The 19,530-nt window shown below is 38.3% G+C and overlaps 1 protein-coding gene across 3 annotated transcripts in view; it reads left to right on the top strand.

Moving 5' to 3' along the window:
- Ubr1 (ubiquitin protein ligase E3 component n-recognin 1) overlaps positions 1–19,530 on the top strand; it is a 113,253-nt gene that overhangs the window by 37,037 nt on the left and 56,686 nt on the right. For all 3 annotated transcript variants that reach the window (XM_031371573.1, XM_031371572.1, XM_031371574.1), the window contains exons 13-21: positions 3,657–3,756; positions 4,544–4,672; positions 8,334–8,514; positions 9,402–9,463; positions 9,684–9,794; positions 11,283–11,348; positions 11,586–11,687; positions 13,608–13,671; positions 16,400–16,524. In XM_031371573.1, the coding sequence (XP_031227433.1) occupies positions 3,657–3,756; positions 4,544–4,672; positions 8,334–8,514; positions 9,402–9,463; positions 9,684–9,794; positions 11,283–11,348; positions 11,586–11,687; positions 13,608–13,671; positions 16,400–16,524 (940 nt within the window). The remainder of the gene's footprint in view (positions 1–3,656; positions 3,757–4,543; positions 4,673–8,333; positions 8,515–9,401; positions 9,464–9,683; positions 9,795–11,282; positions 11,349–11,585; positions 11,688–13,607; positions 13,672–16,399; positions 16,525–19,530) is intronic.

Here is a 19,530-nt window from a genome sequence, read left to right as displayed (position 1 = left end):
AGTGTGTAGCAGTGATCAGTGTGTAGTACTGATCAGTGTGTAGCACTAATCAGTGTGTAGTAGTGATCAGTATGTGGTAGTGATCAGTGTGTAGTAGTGAACAGTGTGTAGTAGTGATCAGTGTGTAGTAGTGAACAGTGTGTAGTAGTGATCAGTGTGTAGTAGTAATCAGTGTGTAGCAGTGATCAGTGTGTAGTAGTGATCAGTGTGTAGTAGTGAACAGTGTGTAGCAGTGATCAGTGGGTAGTAGTGATCAGTGTGTATTAGTGAACAGTGTGTAGCACTATTCAGTGTGTAGTAGTGATCAGTGTGTAGTAGTGAACAGTGTGTAGCACTATTCAGTGTGTAGTAGTGATCAGTGTGTAGTAGTGAACAGTGTGTAGTGCTAATCATTATGTACTAGTGATCAGCACTGCCATTCGGGTTTAGTCCTTTGTCAATCTATGGTCATATTGTTCAGAATGTAACTTCCTAATGGCTGTATTTGAAATGTCCTTGTTGATTCACCTCATAACTGAGTTATTTTAGACAAAACTAACACAGTTTAAACAACCTGCTCAACAAGTACAGTTCACTCTCAGAAGAGTCCTGTGAAATTTATTAGTAGTTCTCATGTGGTAAAGGACTTTGCTTATATTACCTTTATTTGACTATTGCGACATTCTTATAAAGTAGGAAGTGTAATCTTGGTTGCTAGGTTACAAAGCCCCTGTGTGCTGGAACAGGAATTTCAGCCCTACTACTCTTTATACTGCTCGTTTTCCTTTTAGGACATCGTGTATCCCCACACAGGGCATAGAAAACAACAATGAAACCTGTTCTGAAACTAAAACACTACTCAGAAATAGTGTTTAAGAAATAGTCACTAAGCCCTGTTTTCTGCTTCTTAATGCATAAATTCTGCAGCTATGCCTTATTCTCTATATAGGTGTTAATTTACTTTTCCACAAAAGCTGCTTTTAAATCAGTAATTACTACAAATACCTACATGTCTGAGTTCTTTTAGATCTCTGCAGTCCAGCCATTTACTGTACTTACCTGACTACACCTAAATATAAACAAACCCGTTGGTAAGTTGACATTGCCTAAGGGAAGTTTAGTTCTCTAAGAGTGAATTCCAGTTCTGAGCAGCCTTTTCTGAGCATTAGCAAACTTCTTGAAATCTTGTCCTTTTTGTGACTTTCCTTATTTGGTTCTAGCTCCCCTTGTCCATTTAGAAAAAAAAAAAAATTCAATTGTTATTTGACATGAGGAAACAGACAGCAGTCATAGCTGCAAAGTCTTTTCTGAATTAACGTTCCTCTCTGTTGAGCCTATGTCGTGAAATGGGCACAGTCCCCACCCGTAACCTGCCCCATAAAGTCTCACAGGGAGGGACTAACACTCGCTTTGTTCTAAAGAACAAACCCCAGTTTGATTTTGTCACTCAAGTCTGGAAGATATCTGATGGGGTATTTGGATTCCTAATTTCTAACTTATATAGAAATGGAAAGTAGAAAGGTTTTATTTGAACTTTGGTTCTATTTTATTATTTTAAGTGGTCTCTGTGTTCCATTTCTGGAAAGTGTAGCAGACCATCAATACAAGTCACCTCACCCTTTCCTCTTACCGTTACGTCGGCTACCTGTCTTACTGCAGACCTCTTCCTGTCTTTTCCATTTCCTTCTCTTGCCCCTTGCATCTTTACTTGATAGATGAGCACTCGGGAATGAAGCATGACAAACTAAGAATGTAAATGTAACCTGTGTCAGTCAGTACATTTCAAGTTACCCAAAGAGTTGTTGAAATGAAGATTCTTACTCAGTTTACCTGACTAGAGTGTAAGAATTAAGTTGTAGTTCTCATAGAGCAACCAAACCTTGTGGTTTTTTTGTTTTACCTTTAATAATTTTTTTTTGTCTTTAAGAAATAATAACTAGCATATTTCAACTATTTGATAAGGTCCTGCTGAATGTATTTTTATTACATTTATTTTGTTTTTTGTTTTTGTTTTTTTGGTGTGTGAGTGTGTGTATTAATGTATGTGTATGTGTGTGTGTGTGAGAGAGAGAGAGAGCGCAAGTGCACATGAGAGAGAGAACATGACTCAGCATGTGTGGTCTGTGAAGGTAGAGGACCACTTGTGGGAATCCCTAGTTCCTCCACCATGTATGTTGGTCTTCAGCATTGAACTCAGGTCATCTGGCTTATTGGCAAGCACCTTTACCTGCTGAGCCATCTGACACCATCATCATCATCATCATCATCATCATCATTATTGAGAAAAGGTCCCTCTATGTAGTCCTGGATGTTCTAGACCTTGCTCTGTAGACCAGGCTGGCTTTGAATTCCTTCTGCCTCTGCCTCCCACGTGCTGGGACTAAAGAGGTACACTAACAGACTTGGCTCATAATTATATTTTTATTTTTTTATTTTTTATTTATTTTCATTTTTCGAGACAGGGTTTCTCTGTGTAGTCCTGGCTGTCCTGGAACTCACTCTGTAGACCAGGCTGGCCTCGAACTCAGAAGTCTACCTGCCTCTGCCTCTCAAGTGCTGGGATTAAAGGCGTTACCACCACCGCCCGGCTTATATTTTTATTTTTTAATGTATAGTTATCACATTGATAGCTATCTAAAGAATAGGAGAAATTAGACCATAATCTGCACTGTTTTTACAATTCAGACTTTTTTCTGTATTTACTGTATGATCTCCTGAATTCTATAGTACTTCCTTGGTACCTGTTTTTGCTTGTTTGTTTGTATGTGACTAACACTGGATTATAGTGTTGGCTGTGTTTTTCCAGTATTCTTTGAATTTCAAAGATGTACATCTTATTTATATTCAATCCCTCTTTTACACATGCTCATATATATAAAACAGGAATGCGTTTTGTTTTGTTTTTTTTTTTCCAGACAGGGTTTCTCTGTATAGCCTTGGCTGTCCTGGAACTCACTCTGTAGACCAGGCTGGCCTCGAACTCAGAAATCTGCCTGCCTCTGCCTCACAAGTGCTAGGATTAAAGATGTGCGCCACCACCGCCCAGGTTTTTAATAGTTTTTAATAGTTGTTGATCATACCTGAGAACTTAGTCCATGATTAACTTTGTCCCCATTGAAAGCAATTATTATCCAAAAGAAATACTGATTTGGTGAATTGTAGGGTTAGCATGAGCCTAACCTACAATTATCTCTCCAAATTTGTACATCCTAATGGGCAATGCATGGTGACATGTGGGTTTACACCCTTCTTTCAGGTTCTAAGTTCTGAAGTCCTAGAGGTAGGAAGTCAGCTTGAAATCCCCTGTGCCTGAAAGGATTTGCCTTGGCCTTTAGGTAATGGTTATGACAAGTCTGAGGAAGTCTTGTACTACATTTATTTACAGGTATTGTCCTATAACAGCCTGCACTGTGGCACTCTAGGTTGCTCCATTAATCTGAAGCAGAATTTAGAAAGCCAGGCTTAGCCTTGATGGTGGTCTTGTAGTGACTCTCTTATCTTGCCAGTTTTATATAAATAAAGCCAATAAATAACTCTAGTTCTGCCCAGAGGTTCTAATTACTGTAAGAAATTAGAATTTACAATTTTGATGAGTCAATGTTGTCTGTAACCCTGAGAACCTTAAGATCATCTCAGAATAAAAGAGTGAACTATTTCTTTTTCTATTGAAATGATAGGTACATCCTAATTAGCAAGCCTATCATATGGACAGAAAGATTAAGAGCACAGTTCCTGGAAGGCTTCCGGTCTTTTCTGAAGATTCTTACCTGTATGCAGGTATGATAATTCTCTAGTGTACCAACAAAATAAATTAGTTAAAAAAAAAATCAACCTCCTTTTTCCTCCCATTTTATTTTATTTTGAGATTTATTTTTATTTTATTTGTATGGATATCTTCACTGAATATATGTCTATGTACCGTATGCATGTCTGGTGTCCTGTGTGCCAAAAGAGAATGTTGGGTCCCCTGGAACTTGAGTTTCAGGTTGTTGTGAGCCACCATGTGGGTGCTGGGAATCAAACTCGGGTCTTGTAGGAGAGCAGTCTGTTCTCTTCGCTGCCGAGCCGCCTCTCCCGCCCTTCTCAACAGTTCTCAAAAAAAAAAGTAAATTGTGGTGTTCATAGAAGACTTCTGTAATGTAGTAGAAATAAGATATAAACACTAACTTGTTCGTGTGTGTGTGTGTGGGTGGGTGGGTGGGTGGGTGGGTGGGTGGTCAATGGTGTTATTGTTAATGCTTGTTGAATGCTTACCACATAAGACTACATAAATATCTTTAGCTTATCGGTATACTTTCTGTTATGATTCTTGTTTTTCATATGAGAGAATGACCACAGTATTTATAGACAGATACCCATGAACTGTGTGCACTTTGGAAAGCTAGTGTTCTAACTCATGCATTCTGTATCGTAATACGTGTAATTACAATATAATACATGTAACTCATATAGTCACCATGTTAAAATACTATACATTTATGGATGTAAATGCTGGCATTTTTATATTTTGTCATAGAGGAACAACAACAGAAAAGGCCATGGATTAACTCGTCTTTCCTTGCAGGGAATGGAAGAAATCAGGAGACAAGTTGGACAACACATTGAAGTAGACCCTGACTGGGAGGCTGCCATCGCTATACAGATGCAACTAAAGAATATTTTGCTCATGTTCCAAGAGTGGTGTGCTTGTGATGTAAGTTAAAGATTTGGTAGTAGGATGTGTGCCTTTGTAAGTGTTCTAATAGTTATTCGTGGCATAGTTTGTGCTATAGTTTTCTTGATATAAGTTTAAAATGTGACTATTTTAGTTACTTAAAATTATATTATTAAGTATAAAAGGAAAATTCATTCTTTCATATTTGACTAGAAAATGTGTCTCAGGATCTGCCTTGAGGGCTGAAGAAATGGTTCAGCTCTTCAGAGTACTTGATGCCTTTTCAGAGGACCTGGGTTCAATTCCCAGCATTCCCAGTGGCTCACAACCATCTCTAACTCCAGTTCCAAGGGTTCTGACACCTGCTTCTGGCCTCCACAGGCAGTGTACATATATGATACACAGATAGACATGCAGGTGAAATAGCCATACACATAAAATAGAAAGTAATTTTTTAAAAAAATGTATCTTGGAACTACTGGAAAGATGGTCCAGTGTCTAAGAGTGCACAGTTGGGTTTTTTTTTTTTTTTTTTGTTTTGTCTTGTCTTTGCCATGTAAGCATAAGGACCTGTATTCCAGCATCCACATAAAAAGACAGCCATTGTTGTGGGTGATTGTCATTTCAGTGCTAGGAGTGTTGTGGAGACATGAGGTTCCCATGGGGCTCTCTTGCCAACCACCCTAGCTAACAGGTGAGCCCAGGTTCCAATAAAAGACACAAAGTGGATGCTCCTGGGGGATAACATTTTTCTCCATAAGGATATGGACACATATGCATCACACACACACACATACACACACACACACACACACACACACATACACACATACACACACACAGAGCGATATGCCAGACATTGGGTGCCTTCCTCTTTATACCTTATTGAGACAGTGTCTCTCACTAACCTAGGTCTTACCATTTTAGCTGGATTGGCTGGCCAGGAAGCCCTGTGGGATCTTGTCTCTGCCCCCAGCACTGTGGTTATAGGTAGCCACCCGATCCAGTTTTTACGTTGGTACTTGAGATCCACATTTAGATCCTTAGCACAGTAAGCGTTTTACCCACTGAGTCATCTTTGTGGTTACTCTTTTATTTTTGCTGAGAAGGTTGCCATTCTGAGTCAGTTCCATCATTCCCTCCAGTTTTTCTGTGAGATCACATAATCTGACCAGGTTTCTCCATGTCTTCAAGACTCAGTCTTACCTTTTAGTTTCTTTTATGGAAACCAATACCTTTACCAAGGCTCTTGGTTCCAACTTACACTTCTTTTCCTGGGATTTGTCTCCTTTGTTGTCTTCTTTTTTTCCCACTTACTCACCTGCCTATGGACACATATGATAGGACTGCTGTCCTCTAGAATAGTGGAAGCCCCTTTCAAAGACAGAAGGGTATTGGCTCAGGACCCCCAAGACCAAGTTTGCAGTACAAAGGAGATTTACCTGCCCCTGAGGACAAAGGGCAGGGAATAAGAGACAAAGACAGGAGATAGCAATAAGGAAGAAAGGGAGAAGGGATATTTGTTGGGGTGGGGTTGGAGATTGTAGGTGGGTAGTAGATATGACAAACAATGTCTGGAGTATGGCTGTGTGTGTGTGTGTGTGTGTGTGTGTGTGTGTGTGTGTGTGTGTATAGAGAGAGGAGACAGAAGTGGCCCATAGGCAAATGATGGTTTATAGAGGTAAAAGGGGAAACCTTCATGTTAGGATGAGGTGTGGGCATAGACTTCCGTGGCTAGCTTTAGGAATATAATATGACAGTTTTTAGCTAGGCAAAGGGAGTGAGGGAGATGGGTGAGGACTCTTTCTTTCCCTTGGCTTTTTACAAGCTTGCACAGTCCTAACAGTTTCATTATTAGTTATTAGGCTCAACTACTGATTGCCTTTCCGAATTCTGTCTTCATGCCAAAAGAATGTCTCAGTATTCTTTGGTTTTTTTGAGACAGGGTTTCTCTGTGTAGCCCTAGCTGTCCTGGAACTCACTCTGTAGACCAGGCTGGCCTCGAACTCAGAAATCCACCTGCCTCTGCCTCCCAAGTGCTGGGATTAAAGGTGTGTGCCACCACTGCCTGGCTCAGTATTCTTTTTATAATTGTCTTTCATTAATTAAAGGCATCAGTTGCCCAAGTTGGACCTCCACTTTAGTTTGTATGCAGACAGTTGTACTTAGACTAACATTTTTATATTCAGACTCAGAATATCTTAAATCAATTTATTACTACTTCCTTCAGTTTCAAACTTCTATTCTGTCATCTTGACTTTCCTTGTCCTATTATTAGCATTGCAATTAAAATGTTCTCCCAAACAAGAAACCCCAGAGCCTCCGTATTCTGTGTGTTTGGTAATCAGTATGCTGGAACCTAAGAGAAATGTTCCCCACATTTATTTGACTATGGAGTCCCTTTCTCAAGATCAAGCAGTGTGAGAAGAACTGAACTAAGGAGCTGAGTGGCGAGCGCTTCTGCTTTCCTACCGTGCTCACTCCGATTTGATCTTCTGTGTTCCAGATGTGTGTCATCTCCCTGTTAGTGTCCGTGTCTCCTCAGTTTACCTTTCCTTTCTTCACCTTTGGTGACTCACATCAATTCTTGAAAAATATATTGACTCCATTACACTGTAGACACTGTCAATATATTTACATACTGCAGTATTTCCAGTTTAATGTTCAGTAACTCCACCCATAAAACCTTTGATTCATGTCGTTTTTCATTCTTTTCTATTGTTTGAATAGGAGTTGTATTTCCTTTTCTTTTTTTATTAGAATGCCCCTTCTCATCTTTCCTCACACGTAAATTTGTTCTATGTGTGTTGTAAGGGATCAAGCCTAGGGATTTATTTATTAGAAACATCTGCTGGGTGTGTTAGTGTACACCTTTACTCCCAGAGGGCAGAGACAGGTGGATCTGTGAGTTTGAAGCTAGCCTGGTCTATAAAGCTAGTTCCAGGACAGCCAGGAATGTTACACAGGGAAACCCTGTCTTGGAAAACCAAAAAAGGGAAAGAAGGAAGGAAGGAAGGAGGGAGGGAGTGAAGGAGACAGAAAGGAAGGAAGAAAGAAAAGAAAGCAAGAAGCATGCTTTGCCAGTTACTTCTCTGTAAGTTTTAGAAAATACTAAGCCCCCCATGTGCTTGCGCAAACACATGCTATGCCAAAACTCTTCCACTGAGCTACATGCATGGACAAATATTCTCAATGAGTCTCCCCCAACCCCGTGTGTGTGTGTGTGTGTGTGTGTGTGTGTGTGTGTGTTTTGAGGAGTCATTGGAAAGCTACTTTCAAAAGTATGTCTTTTGCTGGGCAGAGGTCAGAAATAATAATAATAACAAGCTTGCACAGTCCTAACAGTTTCATTATTAGTTATTAGGCTCAACTAGTGATTGCCTTTCCGAATTCCGTCTTCATGCCAAAAGAATGTCTCAGTATTCTTTGGTTGTTTTGAGACAGGGTTTGAGGCACATGCCTTTAATTATACTTGTTTTTTTTGGCCTTTTGAAGATAACTATATCATTTAGTTGGTGCCTACAATTTTTATTCTGATTACAAATGCTTATATTTTGTATTTTCTCTGGATTTATATCCTATGGAGGTAACCCTGGGAATGCATAGAACAATTTTGTGCTTATATTTAATAAATATTTATTAAGTAGTAGGTGACAAAGTAACTGACTTGTCAATATATTTGTATTTTCTTTTACCTTAGGAAGATCTCTTACTAGTGGCTTATAAAGAGTGTCACAAAGCTGTAATGAGGTGCAGTACAAATTTCATGGCTAGTACCAAGACAGTAGTACAATTGTGCGGTCATATTTTGGAAACCAGATCATACAAAGTGTCTGAGGACCTTGTGAGCATACATCTGCCCCTCTCTAGAACTCTTGCTGGTAAGTGCTTTTGTTTTTCATGTATTTCTGGTAACTTTTCTAGATACTCTGAGTAGAAGAGTAATTTCTCTTTTTTGTTGTTCCATATACTCCCATTAGATGCTGGGCTTAGTGACGATTATTATTTCTGACCTTTGAGAGCTGTCATCACAATATTTATCCAAGGAAGCTTACTCATACTTTATTCTTACTTAAGGACCAACTTTTCTATCAACTACCCAGTTTCTAAATGTTTTTAAATGTTAATTTTTATATAAATTTATACCAAAATTCAGATTAGGTTTCAATTCTATTGATATTTCTGTTTCATCTTTTAAATTACATTTGCATACTTATTTCTGTTTTGGATGAGGGAATGATATGCTATGTTGAATGTATGGAGATCAGAAGATAACTTGTGGGAGTTCATTTTTTTCCTGCCACCATGTGAGTTCTGGGGATTGAACTCAAGTTGCTGGGTTTGACAGCAAGCACCTTTACCCACTGAGCCACCTTGCTGGCCCTCCTAATTTTCCTTTGAGAGTAGAATAAACACCTGGAGAGGTAGACTTTTAACTTTATATGATCTATACACAAATGTAAGATGTTGTGCAATGTAGAATTGTGTTTTGCTAATACTGTATTTCAAAATTAGAAGTCAAATGTTTTCATTTTGGAGTATCATTTTTAAACTTAGAATGTGTGTGTGTTGGGGGGCAAACTGGAGATTGACTTGAAGGCTTCCCACTGCTAGGCAAGCATTCTGAGATATACTCTAGTGTATTTTCAACTCTAGTGAAAATACATTTAAATAACCCGACTTTTTCAAACTTTGTGAGTTAATTAAACATATGCTAGTAGGGTTTAATTGCTTTCTTGTTTTCTTTTTTCTTCTTTTAAATGTTTAGGTCTTCATGTACGTTTAAGCAGACTAGGTGCTGTTTCAAGACTGCATGAATTTGTGCCTTTTGTAAGTGACTCTTAAGTATTTTCTAGTCATCTCCATTGATGGGTGGGAAAGAAAATCATATTTTTAACCTCTGAATACTCACACTTGGTCACTTCACAGCAGAATGCTTCATATTGAAATCTGAATTCCAAGTGCAAGCTCTCCCTTTTTATGTACTTCTTGCATGTGTCAAGGCATGTGTACTGTGAGAAATAATGAAGCTGAGCTCCCTGTGTTTCAGGACGGCTTTCAAGTGGAGGTCCTAGTGGAGCACCCATTGCGCTGTCTGGTGCTGGTCGCTCAGGTTGTTGCCGAGATGTGGCGCAGAAATGGGCTCTCTCTCATTAGCCAGGTATGGGAATGAGTTCCCTTCTTAAAATTTTAGTCTAGGTTTATTTTACTCCATGTTTAAAGAGTTTGCCAAATATTTGCTCTTATTCTCCTGTGTAATCTCTTAGATATAAAAATTCTGGGGATCTTATAAGTGTTTCTCCTTTTTCCTATTTAATATTTATCCCATCTCCCATTAACTTATCCTTTGAGACATTGAGTCTTCCCACCAACTCTCCTATTTTCATTCTCTCTCTCTCTCTCTCCCTCTCTCTCTCTCTCTCTCTCTCTCTCTCTCTCCCCCCCCCCCGTGTGTGTGTGGGGGGGTGTTTTGTCTGTTTGCATGTCTGAGCACCATGTATATCATGCAGTATCAGTGGGACTAGAGTCATAGATGATTGTGAGCTGCCATGTTGGTGCTGGGAAGGGCATCCGGTGCCATTAGCCCCTAAGCCATCTCTCTAGCCCCTATTTGCCCTTTTGCTATTGTTTTTGTCTGTTTCTGTGGTGGTCGTTGAATCTGCCCTAATGAAAGACTACCCTATAGGCTGAGAATGTAACTCAGTGCTAAAATCCTTCTGTGCGGATCTGGGTTCAGCCCCTGGCACATTTAAAAACAACAACAACAATGACTACCTTAGTTATTTTTCCTTATGTTTTAGGGAAAATGGGAGAAGTACTTTTCTTAAAAGATCTGAGAATTTTGCCACGTAGAAGAAAATGGTGTTACAATTTTTTTCTTTTTTTCTTCTTTCTTTTTTTTTTCTTTATTTTTTAGTGAGAGAGATTGAATCTACTTCCCTATACATTACAGGTAGACATTATTGTTACTCTTGTTTTGAAACAGGATCTTCGTATCCCAGACTGAGCTCAAACCTATGAATCCTCCTATCTCAGTTTCCCATGTGCTAGTTAATATTACAGATTTGAACTGCCATCTCTACATTTGGTGTAGAAAATTATTTTCTTTCAAAAAATAATCATTTCCAGAGATTTCTAGTTGACGGAAATTCTGAAGAATAAGTTTTGTCATAAAACATCTTAAAGGAATGGTTTTTTTCTTTATCATATGGGTCTCAGGGATTAACTCAGGGTATTGACTTGGTAGCATCTTTACCTGTTGAGCCATCTAATTGAGACCCTATTGTTAAGAATTTTGTCTGAGGGGTAGAAGATATCTCTGTAGATGAAGCTCTTGCCGCACACACATGAGGACCAGGGTTTGGGGTTCTAGAATCCACATAAGTTAGGTTGCTACGATAGCCCTGTAATCATAGCTGTAGGATGCTGAGTCAAAGAGTTCTCATAGGAAGCTGGCCGGCTAAACTAGCCAAATCAGGGAGCTCTAGGTTGAAGTGAGAGATCCTGACTCATCATACAAAGTGGAGAGCACGCACGCACGCACACGCTCGCGCGTTGCCCATCCACATGTAAACATACACATACATGGTGAAAAAGATGTTTATTGAAAATCAGTTCCTTTATCATCTGTCTGCCATTTCTTTCACAGGTTTTCTATTATCAAGATGTTAAGTGCAGGGAAGAGATGTATGATAAAGATATCATCATGCTTCAGGTACCTGTTTCAGTTACTTTCTATTAGATCTTTCCTTTCCTTTATTTGTTTCTTAAAGTAAGAGGAGATACTGTTTTTAAATTGAGTTTCACCATTAACTGAACATGATAGCATAGAAATAGATAGGCAATCTATTATCTTCTGCAAAATTATTTTGTAGTTTTCTAAAGAGCCTATTAGAGACATCTGTTCCTCCATTTAATACACAAGAAATATGACACTCAATTTCTTTCACAGATTGGAGCATCTATAATGGATCCCAACAAGTTCTTGTTATTGGTACTTCAGAGGTATGAACTTACTGATGCTTTTAACAAGACCATATCCACAAAAGACCAGGTAAGCAATGGAGACTAGCGTGTGAATTAATTCAAAAGGCATATTGTTGTCACTATTTGTCTGTTTTGTTTTGTTTTTCGAGACAGGGTTTCTCTGTATTTCCCTGGCTGTCCTGGAACTCACTCTGTAGACCAGGCTGGCCTCAAACTCAGAAATCCACCTGCCTCTGCCTCCCAAATGCTGGGATTAAAGGTGTGCGCCACCACTGCCTGGCATATATTCTTTGTATATACAGTTAGCCTTCCATACAGGTACATCATACTAGGGATCAGATAGATATTTTTTAAATTGTGTCTGTACTAATGTGCAAACAGTACTATACAATCACTGTTTACATAATATTTACATTTGCATGATATTTACATTTGTATTAGGTATTATGAGTAGTGTAGATGTACTTTTAAAGAATACAGAAGATGTGTATAGGTTATGCACAGATCCTACATGAGTTTATAAGGGACTTGCGCTTCCTTGGATTCCTGATGTCCTAGGTGTCTAGAAACCCTGGTTTTTCTCATACTGTGGAATATTTATACCTCCAAATATCACATATGCACATAGAATACACAAATATGCAAACATACAGACTTTCTTTTCACTCTCCAGGCTCTATGTAGATCAACAAAGAAAAGAGATGTCACTTATAGTGCTGCCTTCAGAAAATAAAATACCAGCATTTTGTTTATAAAGCAAAAGCTATATTCTTCATGCACCATTTTATAATCCGTAGACTGTTTTGCACAATATTATGATAGGATTTTCTCCTTGTAATTGAATGAATACCAGACCTGTATTGTTGTTTGTATATGTCACTTTAAAGTCTGTATAGCAGTTCAATTGCACGCAGAAAGCATTTATTTTAGGATAAATTTTATGTGTAAATTTGATGAATAAAACAGCATGTTTTTACTTAAGGCTCTTGATAAGTACTAACAGATTGGTGCGTGTGTATTTCTGATAGCATGGGGTTTTTAATATCACATCAATAGTGAAAGATGGTACATACAGTTTGGTTATTTTGGTTCACTATCATTGGTTTTTGGGGAGTTAGCGAATTGTTGGTTCTTGCTTTTTGTATGTTTTTTTTAAAAATCCTTTCTCCCTTTTCTATTTTTGTAAATGTTTATTTTAGTATTTTTATTATAGTGGTTACATTTTTCACAATTTGTGTTTGTCTTACAGTACCCTGACACATTGGTATTGTTTTAATATTTGAAGTACTAGCTTATAAAGTAATCCTGACTGGTTTGTTATTGTTGTTTTGTTTTGTTTTTGTTTTTGTTTTGCCAGACAGGGTTTCTCTGTGTAGCTCTGGCTGTATTGGAACTTGCTCTGTAGTCCAGGCTGGTCCCGAACTCAGAGATCCACCTGCCTCTGCCTCCTGAGTGCTGAGATTACAGATGTGAGCAGCCACCAACAAGGGGCAACCTTGACTGTTTTAAGTTTATTAAATCCCATTTCTTAATTTTTCTAACTTCGAAGTCACAGAGGCCCTAATAATAGGCTATATATAGAAAAGAAAAAATATTTTTGTCACTTTACCCTCAGTGAAAATAACTGATCTATCAGAAGAACTTAAATAAGAGATGTTTTAGGGAACGATATTCCTACCATACCTAGGACATGTACTTTAAGCTACTTTCTCACCCTCCTAGTGAGAAGGAAGCTAAGAGCAGAGAAAGGGAAAGATTAAAATTTGCTGGCTTAGGACAAATACCAATGTGGCGGTGATGGTAATGAAGAAAGTGCCAGTTTCTAACAACTGTGATTGGGGTACTTCATGTATCAGGTGGGAGTTTTGGTTCCTACCTCTTGCTGTACTTGGAAGAAAACTCTAGACTGGGTAGACCTTGCATTAATCAAGAAATACAGACTTGGAGTTTGTGGTTCTTATGTCACTTTTTTTTTTTAATTCTGTAGGATTTGATTAAACAGTATAATACATTAATAGAAGAAATGCTTCAGGTCCTCATCTATATTGTGGGTAAGATTAAAAAAAAATTTGAATTAGAACATGATTTACTTTTTAGAGAATATTAATAAAATATAATTGGTATTTGTCTTCTGTTCTAAATGCTACATGAAATATCTGAAATTAATGTAACCAGTGTGATGAATAGATTTAGAAAGTTCTTTAAAAATGAACCTTGCATATTTTTTTTCCTTGGTATTGGAGATCAAACCCAGGGCCTTTCACATTTAAGACAAGTTCTCTACCACTAAACTACATTTTCAGTAACCTCTTAATTTTTATACTTGATTTTTTTATTGTTGGACTTTGGAGGTCAAGGTAATAAATATCCTATATAAACATAATGTTTTAAAATCTACATATTTAGTGCTAACATTTATATATGTGCATGAATTTTAATATATCCTCAGTCTAATTTAAATGTTTTTATCATGTCATTTTTGCAAATTACTTTGTGTAGACATCAGAGTAAGAAAGATGGTTGTGAGCCGCAGTGTGGTACTGGGAACAAAACTGGGATCCTCGGCAGCAACAGCAAATGCGCTGAACCAGTGAGCCATCTTCCAAGCCCCAGATCTGGTTTATAATGGGAAAAATATAAATAAGGTGGAAATATTTGGATTAGGGGTTAGATTATAAAGTCTTGGCCTTGCTTTCAGTTATTAAGAACATGCTATATAATCTTTGAGTTTCAGATTCCTAACCCATACAGTGTGAAAGGAACCTACTTAAGGTTGCTTCTGGGACTGTGAACCTGGGGGATACCCCTTTGGTAAATATATATACATATATATATGAAAGTTATAAAATAAAATATAACATTGTAACATTTATAAATGTGAAAATGAGTTATTGGAAATAAATCATTTAACAAATTCTTTGTGAAATGTCTTTGATTTAGAGAGTATCTAAAAGGGTCTCTTTTAGATGTCATAGGCCTTTTATAGATATTATAGGGTTGAAAACTAGTGGTGAATACATAGGTCATGAAGGCAGAGTGGAGGGGGTGAGAAAGGAGACCAGAAAAGGGAAAGGATAGTATGGGAGGTGAATGTGGGCAAAGTACATGACACACCTGAGAGAATTATCCTTATGAAACCTGTTACTGTGTTTAATGAATGTATGTCAATGGAAATTTCAGTAGGACCATGGAAGTGGCTCACATTGGTAAAGTACCTAGTGTGAAGGCACGAGGACCTGAGTTCAATCTCCAATACGAATATAAAAGTGGGAGGGGGGGGCAGGCTTGCAGCACACACCTGTAACCCCAGAACTGAGGAGACCAGACAGGAGGAGCCCTAGAGAGCAGGTTTGTCAGCAGGGTTAGCTGTATCAGCAAGCTCCAGATTCAGTGAGCAAGCCTACCTTAGAAATAAGGTGAGGACCAGGACCCCACACACAAATACATGCACACACACACATACCTGCATGCATACATGCTCACATTACACAAAGTATTTGCACATATATACACTTAAAAAAAAACCTAGTGTGCCATATGTTCAACTGCCTTCTTGAAGCAATGGAAGTTAGATATTGACACAAGAGACATTCCTATACTTGATTTAGCAATTCCTAGTCTCCACTTGACAGAGTTTTTTGTTTATGTATTTTTAACCTGGACCTGGGTTTGTAGCTCAGTAGTAGAGTATGTGTCTAGCATGTGCAAGTCCCGAGCTTGGTATATAATCCTGTTTTATCATGTGAACCATTAATTTTACTTTTCATTTTCATTTTTTTATGTACTTCTTTATTTCTCTATCTTTCTGTCTCTTTCTGTGTCCTCTGCCTCTGAGTGTGTGCCTGTCTGTATGTCTGACTGTATAGGCACATGTGTATATATGCACATATGTGTGTGTGTTCTTGTCCATGTATGTGGGAGACAGAAGAGGGCTTCAGATCCCTTAAAACTAGAGTGTTTGTGAGCCATCTGGCTTGTTGTACAGGTACTGGGATCCGAACTCTAGTCTTCATTATTGTGCAACAAGAGTTCTTAACCTCTAGTAGGCCCTGTCTGTCTGTTTGTTTGTTTTTGTTTTGCAGTTGCTTTTTATTTTCTCTTCTCTTCTTTTCTTTTCCTTTCTTTTTGAGACAGGGTCTTAATGTATCGCTCTGGCTGACCTGGAGCTCACTGTGTAGACCGGTGTGGTCTCCAGCTCATAGAGATCTGCCCGTCTTCACCTCCTGAGTGCTAGAGTTAAAGGCATGTGCCATCAATATGCCTGACCTTGACAACTTATTATTTTTAGTGTAGGTGTGGGTATGTGCATGTACATGCAGTTGCCCTTTGAGTCCAGAGACATTGGATCCTGTGGAGCTGGATTAGCAGGCAGATGTGAGGGTCTTGGCAGATGTTCCAGGAATAGAAATGGATCCTCTATGAGAGAAATATGTGCTCATGAGCACTGAACCGTCTCTCCAGTCTATTGGTTTACTTTTGAAACCTGGGCTTGTTATGTGACCCAGGCTAGCCTTTCTGTTTATGATCCTCCTATCTCAGCCTCCCATGTGCTGGGATTACAGCAAATTAAAATAAGGGCTGGATTCTTCAGGTCACTGAATGGTTTCTCTCTTTGAACAAATAGTTTATGGTTTGATTTTGGGAAAATATTAAAATAATTTTAATTGGTTTTTATATACCTAAATTCAATGCAATATTCTGGGTATAAGTAGTGTCTGTTAGAACAAAACCTAAATAGAATTGAATGAAGTTTCCTGGTTTCGTTTTTTGTTATATTAGGAGAACGTTATGTACCTGGAGTGGGAAGGGTTACCAAGGAGGAGGTTGTAATGAGAGAGATCACTCACTTACTTTGCATTGAGCCCATGCCACACAGTGCCATTGCCAGAAACCTACCTGAAAATGTAAGTCTACTTTTCTTTTTTGAAAAAAAGAAAATTATTTTAAAAATTATGTGTCTGGGTGTTTTCCCTACATTTTTCTAAGTGTATCATATGCATGCCTGCTGTTCTTACAGGGTGGTGGATCCCCTGGAACTAGAGCCATTGATAGTTGTGAGTCCAGGGAGCCCTGCAGGGGCAACCAGTGCTTTTAACCACTGAGCCGTCCTTCTAGCCTCTCCATTTATACTTCAGTCCCTCTTCTTTTTTTTTTTTTTTGTATTTTCGAGACAGGTTTTCTCCGTGTAGCCCTGGCTGTTCTGGAACTCACTCTGTAGACCAGGCTGGCCTCGAACTCAGAAATCCGCCTGCCTCTGCCTCCCAAGTGCTGGGGTTAAAGGCGTGTGCCACCACTGCCCGGCCAGTCCCTCTTCTTAAGATGGAGGAATTCCAGTTTTTGTGGTTGTTTGTTTGGTTGATGCTATTTGTCTGTCTGTTTGTCTCTCTCTCTCTCTCTCTTTCAATTGAATGTTAACTTCAAATTTCAGAAAAATTTGCTTAACAAAATGACCCACATTTTTATATTATGGTTTGTAAACCAATTACCTTTCAGCTTTTAGTCATTTATATGCTTTAGTTCCATGGAAATGCTCTTAAATTTTTTGTTTACTTTAAAACAAGATTTTTGGCAGAGGAAATCCTGAGATTTCAGATTTTTGGAGCAGTGTGTTAATGTGGATCTTGTGAGGAACAGGCCAGAAAACAAAAACTGAAGATTTTATTACAAGAAGCAGTGCAGGGATAGGAAACACCAGGGAGCTGCTGCAGTAGTGTGCAAGCCTGCTTTCTGTGAAGAAAATGCAAAGGCAGATGAATGGAAACATCCTATAAAAGAAGTAGGTCTCATAAAAGAAGGTAGATTTAGTGATCCCCAGACACTAAGGGTGTTGGGAGATCAGAGAGAGGTAAATAACACGTAGCAAAGTATACTTAGGAAAAAGGAATTAGTTCTAGTGTTCATGCTCAACAACAAAGTGATCTATTTCTAAACAACTAGGATAAAGAGAGCCCAAAGTTTTCCAACGTGTTGAATTGAAAGATTTGAGGACTTGGAAACTCTGATTTGATAACTATACATTGTGTGTATGTATGTATGTGTATGTATATTTATATGTATATATACATTATACTAATATATATTGTTGTGATAGGTCTCATAAATACATATAGGTTTTATGTGAAAAGAATGAAGGAAAGGAAAGAATGAAGCAATAGGTTACACACCGTGGCACACACTTTTAGTAACCCCAGCATGCTGGAGTTCCAGAGCAGCTGGAGCTATGGAGAATGCCCTATCAAGAAAAGTAGGTAGGGATGGAGATAGAAGAGAGAGAGAGACATAGACAGACACCAAAATAAGAATCAGGCTTTGCTGTCTTGCCATGTCTCTCAGAGCAAGCTGCTTTATAGTATTAGCCTTGCTTAGGGTCTGGAATCCTTTAGTGACAAGTCCAAAGGACAACAGCTGAAGTTGTTGCTCTCTCCAATTAGAGATCTTGTAGGGGGAATTATGATCTACACCACAGTGGTGTTTATGCTTTAGTATATACCAATTTTGGCATAATTGTCCTAAAGTTATGGCTCTTATATTTTTCCTCTCATGAGATTTGCATATGAATTAGAACAATGATCACTTAAGTTTTTGTTTTTATAGTGTGAGTGGAAGTATGCACATGCCATGCCATGTATGTAGATATCTGTGGCCTACATGAGCTTTCTGGTTTCTTCTGCTGCCTCTCACCTGGGAGTGCTGGGATTATACTTGTGAGCCACCACATGTGGTTTCTCTCTGGGCTCCAAGGCCTGGATTATATTATATATATTAGGCTTGTATGCCGAAGTACTTTTACACACTGAGCTACCTCTGTGGTCCTAGAAAAGTGATTCTTAATAAAGAATTCAACTTTCTTGTGTTGTCAAGACTTGTATACACACAGAGTGCTGCGCTTTGACTCAGTGTCTTCCTCTCTGCCAGACTTTTTATATTTTTTTTTCCAGTTTCATTGTAAACTGGTTGTCAAACTGTAGCTATTTGGTGTTTTACTTTTGTAATTTTTGTATACCCACCTATTAGTTTCATGATTAATGCCTTTTAAATGTCATCTTATAGTTTTCCCTAGTGTGTTTTAAGCATTAATATGTGTGTAATGATAGTTTTGATGTTCTAAATGACTTTTCCCTAAATACTATTAAAATAAGTCAATATTCAAAAATTCTAAAAATATCTGTTACACCTAAAGTAATTTCACCTGTGACTGGTAAAACATATACAACATACTTAGAAACAAAATTCTCTAAAGCATCCTCTGGCTTAGCTGCTTAATCTCAAACAAATTGCTTTTTAAAAGGAGGTTAAATAGATGTGGTGGTACATGTTTTATATATAATTCCAGTTACCTGGGAAGCCAAGGATCATTTATGCCAGGAGTGACTCATCTCCTTAAAAACTAAATAGGTAAAAGAAATAAAGTTTTCTTTGCATTTATTTATTTCTGCATGTGGTGTGTGTGTGTGTGTGTGTGTGTGTGTGTGTGTGTGCCCACACATGTGTTACATTGCTCCTGTGGCACCTGCAGAGATAAGTGGGCAAAGCAGGGGTCAGTTTTCTCCGTTCACTATGTGGGTCCCAGGGATTAAGCTAAGTTCATCAGCTTGGCTGGAGATGTTTTCCTCACTGAGCCATCCTGCCTGCTCAAACTAAACTTTGAAAAAGAAGTTAAATTTCTTAATTTTTAAAACTATAGGTAGCTAGCTATAACTTTACTATAGTATTTTAACTAGGTCCTTATCATTGCAAACGACCTCATAAAAATAGTACTCTGTTTTTAAGGAAACGTTTGTGCTAATTAGCAGAAAACTATCAGAGCTGTGAAAGAAGGAACACACCTGGACATTTTTTTTTCGGGGGAGGGGGCGCAGTTTGAGACAGGGTTTCTCTGTATAGCCCTGCCTGTCCTGGAACTCACTCTG

This window comes from Mastomys coucha, unplaced genomic scaffold (genome assembly GCF_008632895.1).
Source record: "Mastomys coucha isolate ucsf_1 unplaced genomic scaffold, UCSF_Mcou_1 pScaffold15, whole genome shotgun sequence".
Classification (NCBI taxonomy): Eukaryota; Metazoa; Chordata; class Mammalia; order Rodentia; family Muridae; genus Mastomys; species Mastomys coucha.
Note: the sequence above shows the minus strand (reverse complement) of the source record. Positions and strands in the feature narration are given on the sequence as shown.